At 41.5% G+C, this 23,753-nt stretch overlaps 1 protein-coding gene across 2 annotated transcripts in view; it reads right to left on the reverse strand.

The window, feature by feature from the left end:
* The window catches only part of CARD11 (caspase recruitment domain family member 11), a 46,493-nt gene extending 23,771 nt beyond the window's left edge, over nucleotides 1-22,722 (reverse strand). Inside the window, exons 1-2 of one of the 2 annotated variants that reach the window (XM_032126166.1) lie at nucleotides 22,626-22,722; nucleotides 19,948-20,070 (exon numbers count right to left, since the gene is read on the reverse strand). In XM_032126166.1, the coding sequence (XP_031982057.1) occupies nucleotides 19,948-19,960 (13 nt within the window). In that variant the 5' untranslated portion in view covers nucleotides 19,961-20,070; nucleotides 22,626-22,722. Of the gene's footprint in view, nucleotides 1-8,621; nucleotides 8,966-19,947; nucleotides 20,071-22,625 lie in introns of those variants that run through there. The other variant, XM_032126167.1, reaches the window with a different exon arrangement.
* Between the last annotated feature and the right edge of the window lie 1,031 nt (nucleotides 22,723-23,753).

Here is a 23,753-nt window from a genome sequence, read left to right on the forward strand (position 1 = left end):
CAAGAGAGGCAGTGGCAAAGCGCACAGTGCAAGGCAAGAAGTGAATGAACCTGCAGAGCTCAGAGCAAAGACAAATACTGGCTGCAGGCAATGAAGGCATTTATCCTCACCTCCTTTGCTCCTCTCAGCTGTACTGAGGTGAACCTGTGCAGATGCGATGAGCCAGCACCTGTAAGTGGCTGCACACAAGAACAGTTAAGGCAGGTCTGTGTCTGCAGCCGGCTGTGGATGCATTGAGGGGTGTGAGTACAGGTACCTGGGAGCTCAGACCTTGCCTTTCCCTGCAGGAGGGGGGAGGTAACAGCGTTGTGTCACTGCAGTCTGAAAATGTTCTTGACTCATGCAAATGCTGTCACACGGTTTCTGAGTGCTTGCAAAGCAATTTCCTGCCAGCTCCTAATTTGTACCCACCTCATTAGAGAAGGTTACATGGCAGGCTACAGTGAGGCAAGAAAACTTGTACTGAAGTTAAAACAAAAGAAACTTTGCAAAAAAACCAAAAATATCTTTCCTTCTTTATTTTGTAATAAATATTAACTTTTCACTTAGTGCTATTTTGCATTCTAGCTTTCACAGAATCTCGTGATCCAGGTGGCACGTGGAACATAAGCTTCTATTTCAAGTTCAGAGACCCTGGTGGAAGAATATGCAATTCTTGGATCATATGCGACGAGAGCTGTGCTTTATGAGGCTTTGCTGGTAATCAGTAACTAAAGACCTCAAAAGCAACATGTTGTTTTCCTCAGCTTCCAGCTGTAGGAACTGGGGAGCAGCCTGCGTTACACGGAGCATCCCTGGGCAAAACCAGCTCATAAACTGCACAGCCAAGGGTTATTAATTCCTCATTTTGAAAACTAAAGCCAAAAGTGCTAATCTGCTAAATAATGCGTTTGTCAGTGTTCTCACATAATGAAATACAGACTATTCCTACAAAAACAATGCATGCTCTCTGCTTGATGCTTTTAAAAGCTTTTTCAATTTGTCAAAAATCCTAGTTGGGGTTTCAATATCTCTGTGAGAAAAATTTGGATGGTTCCTCACAGTATGGGCAAGTTAAGGGAGTATTGCCAGGGGCTTTGTTCTTCTCCTGTACTCCAGCAGAGTTCTTTTCTTTTCAGTTTCACATCCTAGGAGCCACTTTTTCCACATTTGCTTTGATGCTTGCATGTGGATTCATTACTCTAGTTCAGAATATCGAATATTCTGGGAGAGACAGCAGTCCTCAGAGGGCCAGGAAGAGCAAGGCCGTTCAATGGGATCCAGAATCATGGGGCAAGGCTGTAGTTAGGGGAAAAATCTCCCTGATCTTATGAGCTCCACAATGGCTGGGTGAAATTCTCACCGAATGCCAGTATCTATGTGTGGTAAAACTGACACTGAAGCAATGAGCAGAATAAAGGTAAAACAGTAGAGAAAAAGCTTTACAAAGCAGGTTGCAGTGGGAGGAATGCTAAAGGGGAAAGAGCTTCATCTGAAGTCCTCACACATTCTCATGAGCCTCATTCTCCACCACTTATTCTGGAAGTAACTGTATTTCACTTCAAAGGTGAATTTAACAAACGCTACATAATTGGAGAAGCTGGACTTTGGGGAGTAGAAGGCAGTGAAGCAGAAGGTCACACAGTACCTCAGTCAGCTCACAGCCACAGCCATCCACTGCAGCTGAAAAAAGGAGAGTCACAGGCCCTTTAATTTCTGGGAGCGTACCAGGGAGCTCACAGATGGACCTCAGAGTGCAGAAGAAGCACTTGCCTGAATTTCATAAAACGCAAGATATCTTGTAATCTGCTGCACTGAACCAGAAATTATTGCACACTGTCAGCAGTTCCCTCAGGACATTAGTAAGGGATTTCTCCACTAAATGATTCAAAGAAGAGTTCACTCATCAGCGTAATTCTCAACACAAATACGCTTTTTTTTTTAACCTGACATTAAAAAAAATCTTTACCAAATAGTCCCTTGTGTATGGGCATAATACATCCATACTGTTATTTTGGGGACATAATGTTTAATGGGAAAGCAATAAGTATATTGGATGGGTGGCTAAGAATTTTAAAAGGAGATTTCTGGTAGCAAACTCCTGCTAAACACAGCGTATTAATAAGGAGAAAGCCCCGAGAAATGACACTTAGTGGGGTGGTCCTTCACTGCCATGTAGGAATGTCAGACTCTCCCTTTTGCTTTCTTCCTTGGAATTCCACCTTGGAAATGCCCTGCCAGAATCACAGCTAAGATCTGTCCTAACTTCCTGTGCTGTCCATCAGCTCCCAGGGGTGTGAAACAGGTATCTCTCCTCCCCTTCCTGGAGCTTGAGGCATTGCCTTTGTTGTGATTCTTTGGCCAGGCTGGTCTAAGAGCAGAACCCCCATGGAGCTCCAGTGTCCTGTGGAGCTGTTCCAGAGAAAATAGCAATGAACAGCTGATTTTAGTGCAGAACCCCTCCTACTGAGCAAATAATTCTTTGATTTAGTATTTAATATAATACTGAAGAGGAAACAAAACGCTTGCCATTGGTTGAAATTTTGGTGTGCTGGTCAAAAACCCAGATGTAACAACTGAAACTCAGTGGGAAACCAATAAAGGTCTTGTATTCCTGGCTTTAATTTTAGGAGTTTTTTAGCAGTACATGCATTTTCTAGGCATTTAATAGCCCTTATTCCCTGCTTCTGTCCTTCCTTCCTAGGATGATATTGCAGAAAAGTTGTTTTCACCTATAAAATTAAAAATGACAGATTTAAAATGTTTTCAAATGTGTAATCACTTATTAAATCTCATCTTTATTACCATTATCTACTTTGTGATTCCAGCACCTCTTGAGCTGTAAACTAACACATCCAGGAGTTGTAATATTTCATAGAAATACTATGGCATCCGTTACAAATCACAGGTGTGAAGTCACAGACTTGGACTGACTTCAACAGACATGAAGCAAAAAGAAATCAGAAATCACCACAGCAGTTAAAAAATTGCTCTCCTGCTGCTCCTTTCAGTAGTTAGTATACAAAATAGCTTTTAACTGCAGGAGAGCTTAATCCAGTAATAATCTCAGCTAGTTCTATCTATTTCAAAGGTCTCTGTAGATGTAGACAAATAAAAGAGAGAATCCCTTTTTACATTAAAAGGAACACTCTGCTCCCCTCGTCTCCTTTTCTCTCTCAGGGACTATCCTTCTGCTGGCTGTTACACACAAATGAATTGTTCTGTATGTTTGCTGGTTTTCTTGTGGTGTATTTTTCAGCTGAACAAATCACCTTGCAGTTAAAGCTGCTCTCTGTTCTCACTCAGACTCCACACTCTCATATGTCAGTGACACTCTCCACTGATCAAGGGAACAAAGCCTGCAGGCTTCAGACCCAGGGGTTCTATAAAGTGCTCATCATCAGGTCACATCTAAAGCTTCATTTTTGTTTTTTGTGCTTCTTTGATGATGGTGCAGAAATTAACCCTTCAGCTGTTTAATTATTTGCATCCCCGTGCTCTCAATTCCTGCCAGCCTGTCAATACTCAGGAGTTGTTGTGTAGCCGACTGCAAATGCAGCTTTTAGCTCAGGTTTCTGATTTCCTGATATCACCTTTGTGAAATATGTAAAAGTGGTTTTGTCTTCATACTGAGAAGCAGAAGTAAGTTTATTTTGGAAGAGGTAATCTATTGTAATGTTTTGAATTTCTGCATTTGTCACAGATGCTTGCAGACTGGCAGTATTTGAAAAGAAATCACAGCACACAAAATGTTTTGCATATTATAAGTTAATAAGAACAGAATTTTATGTTAAATGCTAAGTATGAATGAACTACATATAAATCATCATACTTTAAACCAAAAATAAAGATGAAACCAACACTTTGTGTATCTAATTATCCTCAACAATTTGAGGGTGTTGTTCTACATCCTCTTTCTCTGCACATCTCCAGAGTCCGTGGGGCAATGTCTTTTCTCCCTGCAGTTTGTATAGCACCTCACATGACTAAGTGTAACAACTGGGTGATTTTCTCAAAAGCTGCTTGTGTGGATATGTGCAGATTTGCAATATCAGAGAACCACAAAACCACAAAGGGATTTAGAGCTATTTTTACTTTTAGAGGAAAGTCACAGTTTAAAGTGTGATAAGGAAATTATATTCCTTTGCTTAAGGACAGGAGAGCTCTGTGTGCCCTCCAGGCTTTCTGAAATGCTGAATACCAGCAGTTTCCAATTATTCTGGCTGCTCTTTGGATGTTCTATGGTACTGAAAACCACTTTTAAAAGGCTTAAACATTGATAGAGAGGACTAAATTTGATTACCTATCCTTGCAATTTTTTTCGATACAGATGTCTAAATCCAGACTCCCAAGGGAGACGAGACAGTGTCTTCATCTGCCTTTAAGAATTTGCACTTTATATCCATTCTTCCTACCTCAGTGTCCCCACCTGAAAACAAGGCTGGCATGGGTATGTTTATGACAAGGTAGGACTTGTTAATTAGTGACTGCAAAGCACATGGAACCACTGAGATGGAAAGTCCCCAGAAAAATATTTATTATTAGTGCAGTTTTATTACTTCAGACTTCGCAGGCTTCAGAACACTTTCTGAAGGCAGCAGCACTGTTGAGTGGGCTGTGTTTCTGTTTTGGGTCATAATGATGCACATGAAAAGAACCATTCTGTGTATCTCAGAACCCCTTCTTTATACAAGAGATTCAACCAGCTTACTTATTTCAACAAAATAAAACAGAAAAAAATTGAATAAGAGATACCAAAGTAATAGAAGAGCAAGAAGCTTTAAACACAAAATAGGATTATTTTTGCACAAAAATGTCCTATTCAATTCAATTGAGTCAATCTTCCTGTTCCACACAGCCTACAAAAGAAACCTCAAACACCAGCAGACCTGCAAGGCTTCAGGGAGGCAAAGCTAGATCTTTGGTAGCTAACATGAGTAGTACTCCCATTTTCTGAATAGAAGAGAGGGAGAAGGAAGCAAACCAAACTCCCTAACTGCTTCAGAGAGCTCTGGAGGCATCTTCATCTGGCTTCAGAAGGGAGAAAGAAAATTCCCTTCATTTTCCTAACTATAAGTTCAGCAACCAAGTGAGAGAAAAAGAAATGAAGGGTTCTATTCTATTACTCTCATTCAGTACTTCTGCCCCCTGGAAAAAAACCAACCAAACCAAGCAGTGGAATAAATCAGAGATTTATGTCTAATCACTATTCCTGTCCTAACAGAAGGGGGGTCAGAAGAATTAATACTCTTGGAAATCTCTTTAACCATCACTTTCTTTGCCTTTATTTACTTTCCTAAGAACAGATCCATATAAAACCCCATCTCAGGGGAAAAAAAAAGGAAGCATAACTCATACATAAAGCATGGATCAGTTATTGGTGGTGTCAGTCAGGACAGCCAACAGTTTGCTTAGAACCACCTAAACCAGAAAACACCATGTGCAACAAAAACAGACAAGTGCTCAATATTGCAGGACAATATTGCCTAAGAGCTGAACAATGAATGAACTGAATGCCACACTTACTACATTGAGCTTTTGTGTATTTTGAAATTGCAAATGAAATTCTATACAATTCCTATTGCTTTCTGGGGGAAAACACTATTTACACATTAAGAACATCCTTTTGCCCCTGCAATACTGTTGCAAAGACCCCAATCAGTGCAGCAATACTCCTTAGGATCCTGCAACTATTTCTGTTTCACACAAGGCTGAGATCTGCGCTTTTCCATTTCACACCTCACCTGCTGGCAGGATCTGGTGTACCTCCTCCTCGAGTCTGGCAGCTTTAGAGGCTCCAAGCTCCCATCGCTTGATCGCACAGGAAGGAAGTGACTCATTTTGCTCAATGGCCAACTGACAGCAGGTTGTGCTGCCTCGAACAGGCAGCATCCAATCAGCTTTGGTTGTAGCACACACATTATTGATAATAAACAAAGACAATGGAAAAATCCTCCTCTGCAAATAGCTGAAATGATGTTTTGACAACTGTCATTTTCTGTGTGTCACTATTTCCTACAAACAATGAAGCTACTTCCAGCTCTGGCAGTAACACACAGGTTAAGCACTACTGAGAGAGGAGCAAATTTTGGGGGTGGATTGATCTCGCTGTTTTGAATCAGGCATGAATTTAAAAATCCAGTACCTCTCTAGTGAATGGAAAATGCTCTGCTCAAAACTCTTCATTTCACCATTTTATACTTCCACCTTGGAGTGCTCTCCAAAGATTAGTTTCCAGCCATCCTGAGCCTCGGATTCCCTCTGGGGTCCACAGAGAGAGATTTGTCCTCCTGATGCCAGTATCTACACTGGTGATTAGATGGGTATTATTCTGTTTTCACATGTTGTTTGAGAATCTGGTACCCAGGCTTCAGAAACTTCCATACTGCCATTATTCAACGCTAATATGTGTAAAAGTAAATGAGAAGTGAGAGATATGAACAATGAGAGATGCAGAAAAAAAAGTGAAGAGGGGAGAGAGAGAGATGAGATTTGAGGGTGAAAAATGGTGAGGTCAAGGGAAAAGAAAATATAAAAAGGTAACAGGAAAAGAAAAAGAAAGAGAATGAAAGTGAGGAACAAAAGTGAGACAGAGATGAGAATAGGAAAGGCCTTACTAAAGGCAAAGGCAAGGAATGTGGGAATAAATAGGGAAGGACCTTCCACAGATCCTGAAACATTAGAAATCAGCGTTACTTCTGAGCATGCAAATCAAGATAATGGCACAGTAATTAAAATAAATAATTTACCACAGGACTTCAGTGCATCTATTTTTTTGCAAAGTAGCAGTGGAGAGCTGAGCGCCTGACATTTAACAAATGCTTTAATCTACACATGCTCCGTCCTGTTCCATAGTGATGAGGAGGGCGGCAGAAATCGCTGTGCTAACGTAGTACAAATATGTTTATATAGTTGCCCTTCTGTTCTGGAGAATCAGCTACTGACACAAGCATTTCCTTTCAACTAATGTGTGCTAAAAGCCAAGATCTAAGAAAGAAGCTGTCATCCTCGGGCTGCCGAGGCTCATGAGAATGCTGGTCCAACAGACGCCTCAGAAGTCATTACTGGGTCCCAGGTTAATTTTTTCTTTAGACTGACTCACTTTGTTTTTACAATTGATAATGAGATTCTAGCCAGCTCAAGAGGAGGAGGAGGCACAGCTGGGGGCAAGTCCTGCGTGTTTAGGAGGAATGTTGAATTAAAAATTCAAGTTGCTCAAAGATGCAATTGGCTTTGATGACAGTAGGTTAGGTCCCAGTAAATGTGTGCTCAAATTACAAACCCCAGCACATCCTTTGGTACAGAGAGCCAGTGTTTGTGAGGGATCTCCACAGACTGAACTACATAAGAACCTGGTAAGGACAAAGGTTCATTAACTGGTACATATGAAACCCACACAACCCTGGCACAGACAGCCTGATTCTTATCAGTGCTGTTAACATTTCACTTCTATTAATACAAGTCACATCAGGAAGAGAGAAAGAATTGTAGCCCTGCCAAACAAAACTCCTACTTAGTCTGTTTCTTGAAAAAATTGTCATTTTCTACAAACTCTTACATTACAAAAGTTTTAAAAAATAACAGAGAGAAGAGCACTTTCCATCTAGTCAGTTAATGACCCTCTGTAGGTGATTCTCTCATCTCCAGACAGTCAAAGGATAACGCAGAACACATTCAAGGAGAGGACTGCACTCACTTAATCTCCACATTCAGAAACAATCGACAGTAAATGTGTAGGCCATTCTTAAAACAGAAAAGGTCACACTCCAATCTTGAATACTGTCAGATAATCTCACTGTAATTCACCATGACCCAGGAAACTTTGTAAATAATATTTCATATAGCAGGCTTTATAACATGGTAGGAAAATAAGACAGAGATCTATATGGAGAATCATAGAATTATGGAATCTTCTGAGTTGGAAGGGACCCACAAGGATCAGCCAGTCCAGCTCCTGGCCCTGCACAGGACACCCAAAAATCCCACCCTGTGCCTGAGAGCATTGTCCAAAGGCTCCTGGAGCTCTGGCAGCTGTGGGGCTGTGCCCATTCCCTGGGGAGCCTGGTCAGTGCCTGACCAACATCTGGGCAAAGAACCTTTTCCCAGTATCCAACCTAAACCCCCCTGACACAGCTCCAGCAGTTAAAGAATCCCACAGCTAGTCAAAACACACTAAATACAAAGAGAGGCAAATAAGAAGCCAACTCTCATAACCCCCCTATTAAGAACAACCTTAACGAACTACTCCAAATACATGAAAAACAACCCCCATGCAACCATGCAATACTGCACTACAAGAACAGCATGCACTGATTGTGATGAGAATGTGATTCAGTTAAACATCTTAAATATTCTGCAAAGGTATAATAGCTCCCACCGAACTCTGTGAAGACTTACCCAGTCCTGTTGAGCTTCTAATTTCCAGCAACATATCCTGTTGCATCAAACACTGGCTATTCTCCTGAAGCTGATGACTCCCATGGTCCACACATCCATTTTGATCATTTTATGTAAATGCATAGGTTATGTAGATTGACCAGATATCTACACTTTATTCCTTTTTGTGACCTCTTTGTAACCATTACTTTAAAACAGACTCTAATTTTAAAGCTCCACTGTAGCTGGAACAATGTCATACATACCTTACACAACCAACAACTCACTGGAAGAGGTGAGCTTCACTCCTAGCCACAGTCTGCCATAGTGCTGGACGCTCTGCTCATTGGCCAAATCCTTTCACCTTGCTCAGAGCTGCAGGAACATCTCAGTCAGCAGCACACAACACACACAGATGACAACTGGATGCCATTTGATGAGAAAAAGCCTACGATAAATCACAGCAGCCTGGCCTAGGAAGGGCAAACCCTCAGCGGGAATCAGAAGGAGCTTGATATTTTACTCCTTGCACATGGAAATGGTTGTGCTTGTTTTATGAATAGATCTTCCCTGCTTGTGCATTCTGGTCACCTCCTCTTCTTGCTCTGTGCCTTCTCTTTTTTTTCACCAGTGTTGTGGGGCTGTTTCACGCAGCTCCGGAAACTTACACCCACCACCCTCTCTCTCAGACTTACCATCTATATATAGCAGGCAGAAAGGTGCTGGGGGCTGCTTTACTTCCCTTTTCTTCTGAACAGAGCTTGTGGGTAACTTTCAAATGTGATACCACTGCTGAGGAAAGTCTTAGAGGAACTTCTCTCACCGCTACGGAGAGCTGGGGGCTTTGCATGGAGCAGGAGGAGGACCTCAGATAGGTCCCTTTTTCCTGCAGAGAACCCAGCTGGGTTTCCTTAGCCATGCCCTGTCACCAAAGGCCTGCAATTAAGAGCAGGAAAGCAATCTCTGCAAAACAGAGAGACAATTCACTCTCCGTCTTCCAGAATGGCTCCTGTAAGTCACTTCCGTAGCAATCTAAAGGAAAAATGGTCTGTTTGTACATTGTCTGTCCATTATTTCTGTAGTGGTAATGTCTCCATGACCTTGTCTTGCTGTCTTGGGGAAGAGATAATGCCAAATACTTGGCAATTCTATATTTTCTAGGTTCAAAGCATTGTAAGGAGGAATTAAGCATTTTCTGTTTCTCTCTCCATAACTAAGCCCATTGCTCTGAAGATAGAGAATAAAATACTGTAAAGCTTTCATGTGGAAAATTTATCCCCAAAGAATTAACTAACCATGGGAAGAGACTAAACTCTGGTCTCATCAGCAAACTCTGGCCAGTTCAGTTCACGGTTAATGTGTATTTTTTTTGAAGAGACTAAAGAAACAAACTACTAAAATAGCAATAAATCTGGCTATTTGCCTTCACCTGGTGTGGTTCTTGACCATGAGTCAAAGTAAGAAGAAGTATGAGAATTGTATTGAATTCTCCGCTGACTGTGGAAACAAATATTTGTGAAAATAACAACTGTAAAGTGATGCCAGAATTACATTCTATCTGTGAGCATCCCAGCCTTTAAGGATGGGCAGCTGTTATTAAAACAACATCTACAAAAACTACTACAAAAGCAATATTTGCAGGATTATTTGCACCCAAACCCTGATCTTCAGGAGATGTTTAACAGTACAAAGGGTGGTAACAAACTCAAAGTCAGAGGAAGTTTGTTTTATTCTCCCATCTTAAGCCTTGGAGCACAATAATTCCTTAGAACAGGCTGACAACAAAATCATTTGCAGAATGTGCAGAAAAGCCTTTGTTTTAAATGCAGCATTGCATTTGTGTCTGAGGTGAGGTTACACACAAGATGAGCACAAGCAAACGGCTTCCACTCGTGAGGATTGATTTCCCCTATTTCTCATTCCTGCTCCAGGGCACAGCTCATAATTAGGGTCAGATTTTCTAAGAGCACAGGTGGTATTTAGGCATCAAAATAAATGGGCAGATTTTTGCAAGCCTTGCCGTGGAGTGTGGGATAAGGTGGTGCTATGAATCACGGGCCTGGTGAGTGTTAAGCACTTTTTAAAATCAGGGCTTCTGTACACACTTAAATTGAAGTTGAATGCTTTCAAAAATCTTCTCACAACTGGAACATTCTTCAAATTCTAAGTATTGGAAAAATGGGCCTTTAAAGCTTTGTGAGGTGCTAATTTTCACATGAATGGGGAACTGCTCTCTATAGCACCTATAAATCTGGCTGGCAGCAGTATTTAAGTAGTTCTGGTTTTCTAGTGTTGTATAAACTCTCCAGCAGTGCACATTCCATGGGGAAGAGGGCAGATGCTGTGTGCCAGTGCTTACCTGTGTTAATTCTAAGCTCTGAAATAAATATTTTGCTAGCTAACAGGTGATGACAAACATTGCTGATGCATCAATCTCTTTTCAGTATATTGTTTCCAGCCACAACTGAGTTTTGAAGAATTAAATGAAATTTTAAGCTTTGAACCCTCTGAGACATAATAAAAGAAGGGTTCTTTCTACATGACTTTCTACAAGGAACGAAAACAAATTTATTTTTCTTATGCTCAAAAGCTCATACAGTGTAGAAACTGTATGAGGTTTTAGATTAGACTCTCCTTTCATCATTAGTTGCTCTATTTATCTTTTTTTTTCAAAGCCGGTGAGTTCAGCCTTGCAGAATCCATGCTGCTGACTCAGCTAACTGAGCCAAAACTCATAAAAATCTATTTAAAAAAGGTCCAATGATTTTATTTTCTAATCGTAAATATGAAATTTAATTAGCATCTCATTGCTAACGAAGTCACCATGGAAGACAAGACTGAGGAATTAGGCACAGGGGTGGAACATCAAGCGTAAGACAAAGCAACTGTTATGCAGGAGCCAATTTAACTCCTGCTTTTCTCCACTCATGTTTCAGAATTTTTAGGAATGATGCACAAGTTTCCTTCTCCGAGAGCAAGGCCCTTTGATCCTCTCTGTGCCAGTAATTAGTCCAGCATGATACCCCATCACACAAAATACAAAATAACAACAGATAAGGTTCACTCTGGATTAGGAAAGGAAGCAAGGCAGAGCAAGTTGGATCTGAATTCAAAATCCTGTTTTGTCATAAGCTACTCAGGTCAGCAAGTGTTTCAAATCCTGTAAAAGCAATAGACTCATCAAATGAGAAAAGAACTCTCATTATTCTCCAGGGTACAGCAAACATCAGAAAGATTAAAGGAATTTTTTTAAACGAAGCATATGGAGAATTTAAAAAGCCTCTTCAAATAGGAATGTGTCCAGCCTTTTCATTATCAGCAGTTTTAGAAGCTGTGTCCTAGGCTGACATGAGCACTGAGGTCGGCATTACTGGGTGGAATTCAGACTACTGGGAGCTTCCTCTGCCACCTTCTGCCTGAGTTCTTGAGAGGTTGGGAGTTCTTGCTCTGGCTTCACCCACCCAAGCCTGCAGGAGGGGGTTTCACAGGTGCCCTTCCCTGCACAGCAGCACAGTTACCTGAGCTGAAGGCAGGGACAGGTGCTCTCCTGGTGCCCCACTTGGTGCCTTGGTGAGGGAGCACAGAACACAGAACGTCACAGGAGAGGGGACTCAGTGTGATGTGGGCAAGTGCCGTGGGAGAGCTCTGCAAGGGGAACTGCAGTAACCACAAAGCTGTGCTTTCTCCCCACACTCACACTGAAATTGTTCACAGCAATCAGTGTGGGAGGAAGTGTTTACAGGACCTTTCCTGTGAGCAACTAATTATTAATAATTCCTGGATTGCTAGAAGAGCTGTAGGAGTAACTCTGTGAGTGGGCAAGCCCCTTGGGTGCTCTCAATGACAACATTCTCTGGGGTGAAAAGCAGTTTAGTAGTGGTGGTCCTGGTTACTTATATACATCAGGACAATTTCATATCACTTTTGCACAATCCGTTACCTGCAATAGCAAAGAGCCACACCCAGACATGTTATCACCAAGATGGACTGGGGTAACACTGCACATTTTATCAGGAATGCTGGTCCTGAGGTGAATGGTGGAGTTGAGGTGAACTGAGCAAGGACCAACAGCTCTCTTCAAACAACTGATGCGCAGCTCCTGGTATCTTCAGTGGAGTCGTGATGGAAGTCTCTGTGAATCAGACTTATCCCAGTTCAAATTCCTGAAATAACTCTGTTTCTTTCTAGTATTTATGATACCACTTATTCTAGCAAGGGAAAAAAAAGGGAATTAAACTTTCTCACTCCACAGTTAGAGGGTCTGAAATGGATAATTCTGGTAAAGCATATTTTTAAAGAATAAGGCAAGTTTAAAGCAATGGCCATATGCTCCTTTTGGATTCTTATATGCAAACCTTTAGCACTTAGCCAAAAATGTTGCTGTTCCTTTTCAGGACAGAATGGTCCAGCTGGTGGCTCAGAATCCACATTCAACCATCAGAAGGCACTCACCCCACTCACTGCTTTTTCTCGGAGGAATTAAGGATTGTTGGTTTGGGCAGCATATAACTGTACAGTTTCTCTTGGGCTTGTGTAAGGCCAAATTCACAGTAGAACAAATTTCTGGTCTGAGGTTACAGAGTTCACTGCCTCCACGTGAGGGGAGAGGAGAGGTGGGCAGGAACCACTTTTAGCCACAGACAACATAGTACAAAATGCCAGGATGTGGCATTGCCCAGCCCTCAGAAGCTGATGCTCTGATCTGAAACCCAGCACAGCCAACTGGCTGTGTGAAACATTCTCCACAAGAGAAAAGAACTGGAAGAATATCCCAGATGAAAATTTGACCTTGTTTAGAGAGTTTAGAGCTTGCTAAAACACAATGGCCTGTCTCTGCTTTCAGGCAGGTTTTTTTTCATTTGCTGTACTTGGTGCATTGCTTCATCTCCCTCAGTCACAAACTGGAGGTGAGTGATGCCTTCAGCTCTAAAGTCTGCTGTAGAGAGAGGAGTTTGCCAGATGCCTTCTCTCATTTGACAGGACCCGCATGCATGGGCTGGGAATCAGAATCAGAGAGGAGAAGGAAAGGAGATATTAAACAAGTGAGGAGAGTCAGACAAACTGGTCAGGCTGAAGGGAGAGAGGACTTGAGATGTCCTGTGAGGACCAAAGGAGCAGTAACAAACCAAACTCAGCCTTTTCTCATGTTTTTTCCTTGCAATATTTGAATGTGCAAATAATTTTTACTGTTTGGTCCCTTTGTGCAGAGACTATACTCAATCTGTGCTGATGGCATTGGTTATTCAATAGCCAGTATTTCTGAATTCATTCAAGATTTCTAATACTATCCTGCTCAAGTAGCTTTGGATTTCTGCACTATTATCATGTTGCAATGAGTTTACATTTTTCTGCATTGCAGCACATACTACAGTGTATCAGGAGCTTGTCACTGAATCCACAGCTTTCAAAGGGGCATTCAAATTCTGATCATTACTGTCTCAGACCGAGTGTTTTCCAGTTGTTCCTTGCAGGTGGAATATTCTTCCTGATATTGTATTCTCACCTGGCTTCTAAGGCCAACATGAAGCCAGCCCCACACTCCCAGGTGTGCAGCCTTGCTGGGCAGTGATTCAGTGAAGGTGCTGCTGTCAGTAGCGTTTAATTCAGCAAAACTGCCTGGATGCTGCTCTCAGTGTGGATATGGATGAGTCACAAAAACACCATTCTGTAGTGTAACAATCCTTATGAAAATATTCAAGTATCACTTTTCCTTCATTCCACAGACCTGCAGATTAAAAATCCCAACAGATTCAGCGTTTCCAGCCTTTCGGGAAATGTAAAACTCCTTCACTTTTTTTGAACAACTCAAGCAAGAAAAAACCACATTTTTTTCAATCCTGACACAGAAGTTTAAACAATTTTTGTTTCGTACTACCCTGGTATCTTTCATGGCATATATTGCAAAAAAGAGAGAATAAAAGACAGAAGGAAATTAAACCTTCTAAAATAAAACATGTTAGTCTTGGGTCTTTCTGAAAAATATGTAACTGGAAATACAGGGATATGTTACTGGAAGGACGAATCACACACAAAAGATTCTTAAATTTTGAGGCTTATTCTGACTTCCTTTGGCAGGAACTGTGAAGGAAGACCAGCAGAGTAGTAGCAGGGAAGTATCGTACCTTAAGCTTGTTTTTTTTCCTCAGGCTCAGCAATAGTAAAGAAAGTGGGAAAAATTTATGGAATTCTCTATTTTCAGTCACTGCAAATCATTAGTGAAAAGAGTTTGATGATCTCACTAACTACCTCATTATAAACTACAAAAACCATATGGAATGTAAACTACTTCACATGGTGCTCAGAGACATGATATAGTGCTGGACTTGGCAGTGCTGGGTTAACAGTTGGACTCAGTGACCTTAAAGGTCTTTTCCAACCTAAATAATTCTGTGATTCAGAAAAAGCCAAGCAATGAGATGCAGGAAGCAGATGCTGGATAGACACTATGACTTGTTCTTGTAAAAGACTGGGATGCACCAGTAGACTTTGGAGAGGATCCACACAAAACTGCAACCAGGGAGGAAAAGTTCTTTTAAACACAGACTCCATGCAACAGAGTTTGGTCAGCGAGTAGTGTACGTCACTGGTATTTGAATTGAGTTGTTAAAAGCCAAAAGCCTTCAAATGATCTTATAAATGTGATAATTTTTCAGTTCATGATCAAAGAGAAAAGTTTCAATCACCATTTTCACTGTAGTTGGAAATGTACTTGGTGTAAAAAGAATTGAAATACCCTTTGGGTGTTTTCCCAGTTTCATCAGGATTCAGAATCCCCAGAGGGAAATATTTGAAAGGTGTCTTTATTAGCGTTTCAAATCTTGGAGGAACTTATTTTTGTGCTCAAATATATTAAATGTGTGTAACAACCTATTAAGTACACTCACTTGAAATCATACACTGATTTCAAGTATGGGCACAGACAGACTGGAGATGTTTATATACATTTTTAGCTATAAAAATGAAGTGGAAACAATCCTTCAACTGCTAATGATAACCATATATGTACTGCTACCATACAGCTTTTTCTGCGTGCAGATGGAAAAAAAATCCTTATTCCATTTTAAACAGAAACCTTATGCTACATTTGGTCCTCAGCATCTCAATTACAACCTAAGGAGAATTTGCGCAGTGCTCAGAGGGCCAGTGGGAATCCTTTCCTTGGTTACACTGAAGTTGATTTGTCCCCTGAACTCCAAAAACCAGGGCTGGCTTGAGCAAATAACAAGTACCTTTGTGTAAGGCCAAGCTGGCCTCAGGGACCAGAACAAACACATCCCTTAATACTACACGAAGTTACTTCACAGACAAATTCACTGAGGCAACAATTACTACAAATAATATCACACACACAGCTGTATATACATTTATCCTTTTGACAAAACCAGAATGCTACAGCATTTCATTTGACATTTCTGATAGATTTCCAGTGAGATTTGACAAATTTCTCTTTCCTCTTGAGCTGCTAAACAGATTCACTGAAGCAGACAGCATTAGAAAGTAATGCCCCATCCAGCCCTGAAGATAAAATAGGTTTTGCAGGACTAACGTAACAGGAATATTCTCCTCACTACATGTTCAGCACTGGGGGCAGACAGTGTATAACACATTGCCAATTTTGGGTGCTATTAATAATGTACTTTTGTGAGCTGTGAAAACCCACCCTGCATGTTCGCCTTACATATATGAAAGCACAAAGTTCTTACCTGCTGGTAAAATGTTACATGTAGATCACTAAGGTTGTGAATTCATGGTACTCATAAACTATCACCCTTCCTAGAGCCCAAATATTTGGCAGAAGGTTATGAAGGGAGGTGTTTGAAATCAAAGTTCAGAGGAGACCTTCGTGCTTAACTTAAGTCAGTGTGCAACCCTCAGCCAAGGGAATCCACTGCCCAGAGCTGGGACACCGTGACAGGGAATCTGGCAGAGCTGCTGCTTTGTCAAACTGCACTTTAAACAGCCTGGCACTGCATTCTCCTCTTGCCTGGGAGGAGCAGAAGTGAGAGGGTGATATAGGGAGAGAATACAGACTAAAGCAGCAGAGACAACGAAGCTTTTATCACTCACTGGATGCGTGCCACAGACACCAATTATATACATTTGACAGCAACCATTATAATTCCAGAGTCCTTGAACAAATCACAAGCAGAAAGGTTACCTTCCTGAAAATGTTCTTTGCCATTAAATAAGTGACCCAGACTAGAGGGTGAAGGCAGCTCCTAAGAGAAAATTTGGGGGAAGGGTGGAGATGGAGAATCTTATTACATGTAGACCTATAAAACCACATCATTTGTTCTGAAAAAGGAATTGCAGATTCACTGCAGATGCTGGATTCACAGCAAAGCAGACAGGGTTCTGCAAATGCAAATCCTACAGACAGCAGTGGCAAAACAGACAAGAGACAAAGAATTTTTCTCTTGTATCAGTGGCAAAACTTGACCAGACTTGGTGGGGTTTATGGTTTTACCCTTCAATTTGAAAATCACAAGGCCTAGTTCCATATTTCTTTTTAAGTTTAGATTGCTATGGAGGCTACTGCCAAAGAAAGCTGCCATAGGTCAAACTCCACCATCAGTTACACAACTTAATGACCATATCTAAGTGAAAGATTTGTATTTCATGAAAGATGTATTTCAGTATCAAAGAGAGAGTTGAGCCATCTGCTAACAAGTGGGTAGCTAAGGATCTCTATAAATTTCATCCTCTGTGAGCAATCTTCCATATATCTGGTGAAAACTTTTCACCAAGCAACTGTATAGAAACCAAGGTCATTTGGTATATGGCATTCTGGTATCTTCAGCATATCTGGGATGCATCCTTCTAGAGAAGGTCCAAATTACCTTTAATTGGAACAAATCCATGCAGTCAGATGGTTCTCTCTTGTCACCCACATTAAAAGCTTATTGTTCTCTTAATTCAGAGTTAAGTCTAATTGGAAGTAACTATTTGCATAAGAGCAGAGAGTCAAACACATGATTCTGAATTTCTGTTCTGGAGTTGGCTCTCTTGATAGAGCAATTTGTTGAGTAGAATAGAAAGTTTCCAGGCTCTTTCCTGCTGAAATTTCTCCTCTGCCAGACACATGATTCAAGAAGCTGGACATACACACAAAAATAAAATTTCTGTCTCCAGATCCCCTTGCAAATGTCACAACACACCTTTGACGATGTCCATTTTTAACTCAACACAAGCAAACTATGTAATGCAAAAGAAAAAGGAGGGGGAGAGAGAGAGAGAAGAGACATTGTCTCAGCCAATTTATTTCTGGGAGACATCAAGTCTTTACCAAAAGAACCAGTAATAGGGTTCCAAATTTGCCAAAAATATTTCCAAATTTGCCCAAACCAGCACATAGGGGGCAAAATATACTAACAAAACAAGGCACAAAATCCACAAGTTTGGTAGAATGACTCAAAGGAATACAGATGCTGTTCCCGTCACAAGGTGAGTTACAACCGAGTAAGAAAGAGCCATATTAGACCTGTATGTATAAAATGAGCATCTCTTATTTTATTGTTCTAGGCTTGTAGTCTTTTTGCAAGTTCCAAAAGGCAAAAATATTTTAATGTACCTGTTTCTGTATTGAGAAGAGAATGCTCACAGCTCAAAGGCCTTTCTGAATCAGAAAGAATATCTTATAACTGCAAACATAAAATTGAAGCTCCTTTCATTCATAAGGAGACAGACAATTTGAGAGAGCACGACAGATCGCTAAGAGAATTCTCCCACATAATAATTCTCTTACTAATTCAGTTGAGTTTAGTAAGTGATCCATATTCAGTTCCCAAAAGACCACAACAGAACATCCATAGAAATAAATCTTCAGTCTCAATAGTCCTTCTTAAGAAGGTGAGGCTAAAAAGCTTCATCAAAGAAATGCACTTATTTGTCATATCTGATTCAAAGCATACAAATTTAAGCAAGGAATAATACCAGATATTGTCCTTGAATGCAGTTTTTAGCCATGCCTGATCTTGGTGACTCACCAATATGTCTGGTATAAAAGACATGAGCTGTTTCCAGATCCTAGGAGCAAAGTTACTCCCACTACAGCATTAGAGTTGAGAACTTCTACCTCTGAGACTTGGAATCCCATAGGATTCAACAGGACAAAAACTATGCCAGAGTCAGATCAGAAATTCTGCTGTGGGGAAGGAATTCCAGAAGTTTATTAAGCTTGGTAAAAAGATTTATGATCAAATAGCACTATTTTTATGGTTTTCCAAAGGCATTCTGCATTGTGCTCTCCCATTTTTTCATCCACCTTCAGTCCCATCACTAAGCTCTTCCTCTACTCAGGCTGCATATTCTGCAGAGGAAAGAGGAGCTGAGAGACTGCAATACTTCCTCTGGTTCCCCCGCAGGCTGGCAGCAGGGATCGTAAGGCAGCAGTGCAAGCCCATCTGCATCAGCAGTTCCTCCCAGTTTCAATGCAATATAAAGATAAAAACAGATAGAGAAACCTGGTGGAGAGCTGTGGTAAGGAGGTAGGAAGGAGTGGGATGGCAGAAAGAGAAGGGATAGAATACACAAAGTCAGGGCAGGCTGTATTTGAGAGTGGAGAGGAAGACAAAGGTGTTAGAAAATGCTGTTTGTGAGACAAAAAGAAACAGAGAGACAGGATGACAGTGGTTATTTGTTGTGAATGACTAACTATGAGTCTGAGCACTGGAAGGAAGCTATGCAAGTGTGAAAGTCTCTTATTTTGGGATGCATCCCCCAAAACCGTAAATATGCAAATCCTGCACATGTCCATGGAAGGGAATGACAGGAAAGAGACATGTGTGTAAGGACAGCCCAATGGAGAGGCAACACCTCTGTGTGGGCAAAAGGAACTTGCCAGGGCAGCAAACCCATGAGAGAGGGCATGGAGCAGGAAGTAGGAGCGTGTGTGTGAAGCTGGAGGAGCAACAGGAAAGGAGAACACAAGAACAAGAAGGAACTGACAGAGGGGAAGGAGGGAGAGATTAAGAACTTGAGGGAGGATGTACACTCTATTGCGCAGGCATGAAAGAAGGCAGAGGGAAAGGAAAGGAACAAACAAGGGAAACATTTGTCACACAGAAAATACTCTTGATGAAAAAAAGGCATAAAAAGATGGTGTAAAAGATAATTAGAGATAGAGAGAGTTGAGAATAGAATAAAGGAAGTGAGAAGAACGAATAAAAAGAGGAAGAAAACCAAATAAGAAAGATTTTACTAGTTAACAGAAAGCATAAGTCTCAGTGAAGAGATTTAAAGAAAGGGCTAGAGCACAACACACTATGGGCAGAACCAGAAATTCCCTGGAGACAAGTGCTGATGATCAGTCCTTCATCTCCCCTCTCCAGACCTCCATATCAACTCTCTTTCCCAGTGCACCTTTGCACTCCAGCTACAACCTGTTTGCCTCCCTGAGCCCTGGGCTCCAAAGATCGGCACATGCAAAGTACCAGACCTGCTGAGGGCAAGGAAAGCACGAACGGAACCATTTTCAAAGAAACTCTTGAGTATCAATGCAAAAACGGTCAAAGTGGAACTTCAAGTGATCAGAGCCAAGTGCTATGGTAGCCAGCAGGGAGGTGGAGCTGCTCTGACAGCTGCTTTCCTTACCTTGGGTGCTCATGAGTGACCGGCTGTCTCGCTGCAGCTCTGCAGGCTGCACTCTCTATGTCGCTTCCATGCAATTGTCAGCGTCTCTCCAGGAGTCTTGGAGACGTTATTTGTGCTCTGCAGCTGTTGAAAAGTAAAGGAAACACAAGGAGTAAAACACCCCCTGGCTCCCAAAGTGCAAAAGTTTTGGAAGAATCAGGAATGAAGGAGGCTGGGGCACTGGGGGAAGAACAAGCAAAGAGCCGCACAGAAAGTAAGAAAAAGTGTGTCAGAGACTGGGAGGGGCGGAGAAGGAAAATGCAAAGACCTGACAGGAAACCAGACTATAAATCTGCTTCGGGTTTGAAAAAAACACATTTCTGCTCCCCAGCGATGGAGCCTGTTTGCAAATGACTCTGCAGGCAGGTGACAGCAGAGCCCTGTCGCAGCAGGCAAGCAAATCAAGAGGCACCGTTGCCCCTTCCCCAGGAAGAGCAGAGGGCAGAGGTGGAGGCAGCGCAAATGCCCGGCTCAGGCAAAAAAAGCAGCCCGTCTCGAGTGCCTCACTTCCAGCTCCACACGCTTCCAGGGCATGTTTCCCTCGGGCACAAGGGGACGTGCTCAGTGCCAGCCTGGCTGGTGCTGTGCCTCTCCCAGCACAGGGCAGCAGCCCTGGTGTCTCAGGGCACTTGATGGTAGAAAGCAGGTGGGAGAGAAAAAAGAACGAAAGAACTGAAGAAAACAGAGTTTCAAGAATAACAGTTCCAGGCAGAAGGAGTTCTGGGTTTTCCCAAGGTTTCAAAGGTTTCTCATTAAATCATCTATTTTATTAGTAGCTTCTTTTGCTAAAAAGGTAGTCAACAGGGCTTACTTTAGATTAATACATTAGATTATTTTACAGTTGAACGATACTTTAAGCAATGTGTTTCCAAAAGGAGCTTTTGCTGACACAAAGAAGCTGCAGTACCTTGTATTTCTTCAATGTTGGATTTCAGGCTTTAGGCCAACATACAAGCCCAGCCCTGGTGGATCTCACAGAGAACGTTTACCTCTAGGATGCAACCATGAGCCTCCCTCCAGCCAAACCCACAGGAGCAAAGTCACTCAGCTCCTGCCCTTGCTATTGTTGTGGTCCTGCAGGACCAGGAGTCACCATCACTTCTAGAAACATCCTTCAGTGCTGCTGTCACCCTGCTCAGGGATCCTGAGCCTGAACCCCTTGCGTGGTGTGCTGGTTCTTGTACAAGGCACAGGTAGAGATCTACTCCCAGTCACTCCCAAGGCTTTACCTTTGCACTGGGCAGATGTGCACAAGTGAAGTCTCACTGGAATCAGGTCCTGGATGTGTGAGGATCAGAGAGAAGAACCCTTGAAGAAAGGATGAGTGTAATAAGGATGCCCGTGTGCAAGGGTGACTGCAAAGGTCATCAGTCCAGCTACAAGTGCAAACACATCAAATTACAGGAGCAATAAGGGGGAATTCGAGCAGAGTCACCCACAGGTTTTGTTGCCTGGAATGCCTTCTGCTCCTCATGATTTTTGCAAGGTTCAGTTTTTCTTTGAGGGTGACTAGAAAAAAGCAGCTATGTACATATGGCATGGCCATGTTTTTATTTCCTGAGAGAAAATAACAGAAATAAAATCAGAAACACTAGAAAAATAAGCATAAGCGACCTATGAGAGATAGGGAAAGCATAATGACAGTAGTGGAGTGAGAGAATAAGAAAGGAAAAAATATTTGGTAAGAGAATAAAGAAAAACACAACAAATGGAAAATAAGTACAAAAGAACAGTGGAAAAATTATCAAAGGATAGAGCAGCGTCAAAGAACAGAATAGAGGAAGTGAGGAGATAAAGTGAAAAGAAGAAATGTAAAGAAAATAGAGAAAACACAGGGCTCAAAGTGCCATAACACATAAAGTGTTCTTACCAAACTGAAAACCAGAACCCTGTAAAAATTGTAAGGGTGCAGAATATATTCCAGGCAGCAAAATGTGGTGGGCAGCTCTGCTCCAATCCTCCCTTATTTCTGCTCTAATTTCACATGTTCGTAACTGTACCTGGACTGGTGAGGGTCTAAGTTTATCCATAGTGATGATACTGAAAAGGACTCTGGAAGCAATTCCAGTTCTCTAAATCAAGAGCTCAAAGACTATAGAAGGTAGGGATTTCTGTCTCCTGCTGAGCAATAGCAGAACTTGCTACTACCCTACTAATTTTTTTCCAGTGAGGACTATACTGTGATGTGCTACTTACATTCTTGTGCAACGTTATCAAAATTCACTGCTGAATCAAACACTGCTGGAGTTGCATGTGATGAGGTGCAGGAAAACCTCCTGCTCTGAGCAGCCAAAAATCTCTCCATGTGACAACTGCACAGGTGAGGTTCTGCAGTTTCTGAGCAGGGGAAAGTCAGCAAAACTTTGGGGAAAACTACAAAATAGAACTGTAAGAATCGTGGCCAACAATTCTTCCATCAAAACCAATACAAGTCACTTTTGAGTTGAGCTTTCTGCTGCTTTCACAGAGGAAGCTGATTTGTGCATGCAACAGAGGAACCATTTTAAGCACAACCAGAGAAACTAACTCTGCTGGCAGGAGGCTCTGTGGCTTCACTTCAATTTTAAAACCACAGATCTTCCACACATAGTTCCTAACCTGAAAGGAAAAACATGCTAAAAATTCAAATCAAGACTCACCAAGTCTCATTACAGCTTTCTCCTTCTGTCCTTGATTTCTTCAGCAAACAGGGTATCAGCCAGCCCACTCTGAAACTGCCCTGGGGAGCCAAGCAAGGGGTTAGGTTTCATTTGTTCCTGTTTCTGCTTTTGCTTTGTTTAATTCTGTAGATTACAAACAGATCAAAAAGTACAGTAACTGTTTTAAAGAAGATGCCACATTTCCCTGGGCCGAAAGTGACGCTCTAGAGATGAAGCAATTATCCAGCAAAGCCTGAGCAGCTTTAAGGAATCTATCACAGAAATCAAAGGACCTAAAATTCTCATAGTCATAAAGGCTTTCCTGGCAAACTGAGATTAGCTGAGCAGGATACGGTCATCAATCACAAAGCCACATGCAACTGAGTATCAACGTTCTTTTATAAGAATTTACAATCTTAATCCCAGTTTTCAGGTGTAAAAAATTCTCTCAAGCTATAAAAGTGTTATGGTGAGGTTGCAGCTCCTTGAGGCTGGCAGACTGAAATGTGTTTCACACAATGTAAGTGTAGAAAATAATTATGTTCTATTAGGCAACCAGAAAACGAGAAAATTCAGATGCATCACCTAAAACACAGCAAAAAGCTGCAGAGTTTGAATAAGTGGCTTTCCTGGCCCAAATGCAGGGCTTAGTCTGACCGGTAGAGTTCTAAGCAAGAAATGTTCCATTTTTATTTTCTGGGGGGGAGAAAACTGATTTGCCTCAAAAAAATACTGTCTCTGTCCTCTGTTTCTTTTTTTGTAATAATAATAATAACAGTAATAGTAATAGTAATAATAATAATAATTATAATAATTTCACTGGAACATTCAGTTTAACAAGCTGTCCAGTCAATGGGTAACAATAAACAGTACTTTTTTGTTATTGTTGCTGGTTATTGCTTCTCAGATTTCTTTCATTAAACTTAGTGCAGGAAACAATAAATTGCACCTCTGCTTTCAAAGGAACTCCCCTCACTTGAAAGTCCCCTTGAAGGACTCACCTGGAATGTTTTCTGTCTCCCTCTTTCTCAGACGCTTCAGAAAAGAAGAGCATATTTAGTCCCTTCCAATTGGTCTGATTCTGCAGGATCTGAGCCCTGGTGGTACAACCTGAATTTCAAGTGCATC

This window comes from Corvus moneduloides, chromosome 16 (assembly GCF_009650955.1).
Source record: "Corvus moneduloides isolate bCorMon1 chromosome 16, bCorMon1.pri, whole genome shotgun sequence".
NCBI classification, from domain to species: domain Eukaryota; kingdom Metazoa; phylum Chordata; class Aves; order Passeriformes; family Corvidae; genus Corvus; species Corvus moneduloides.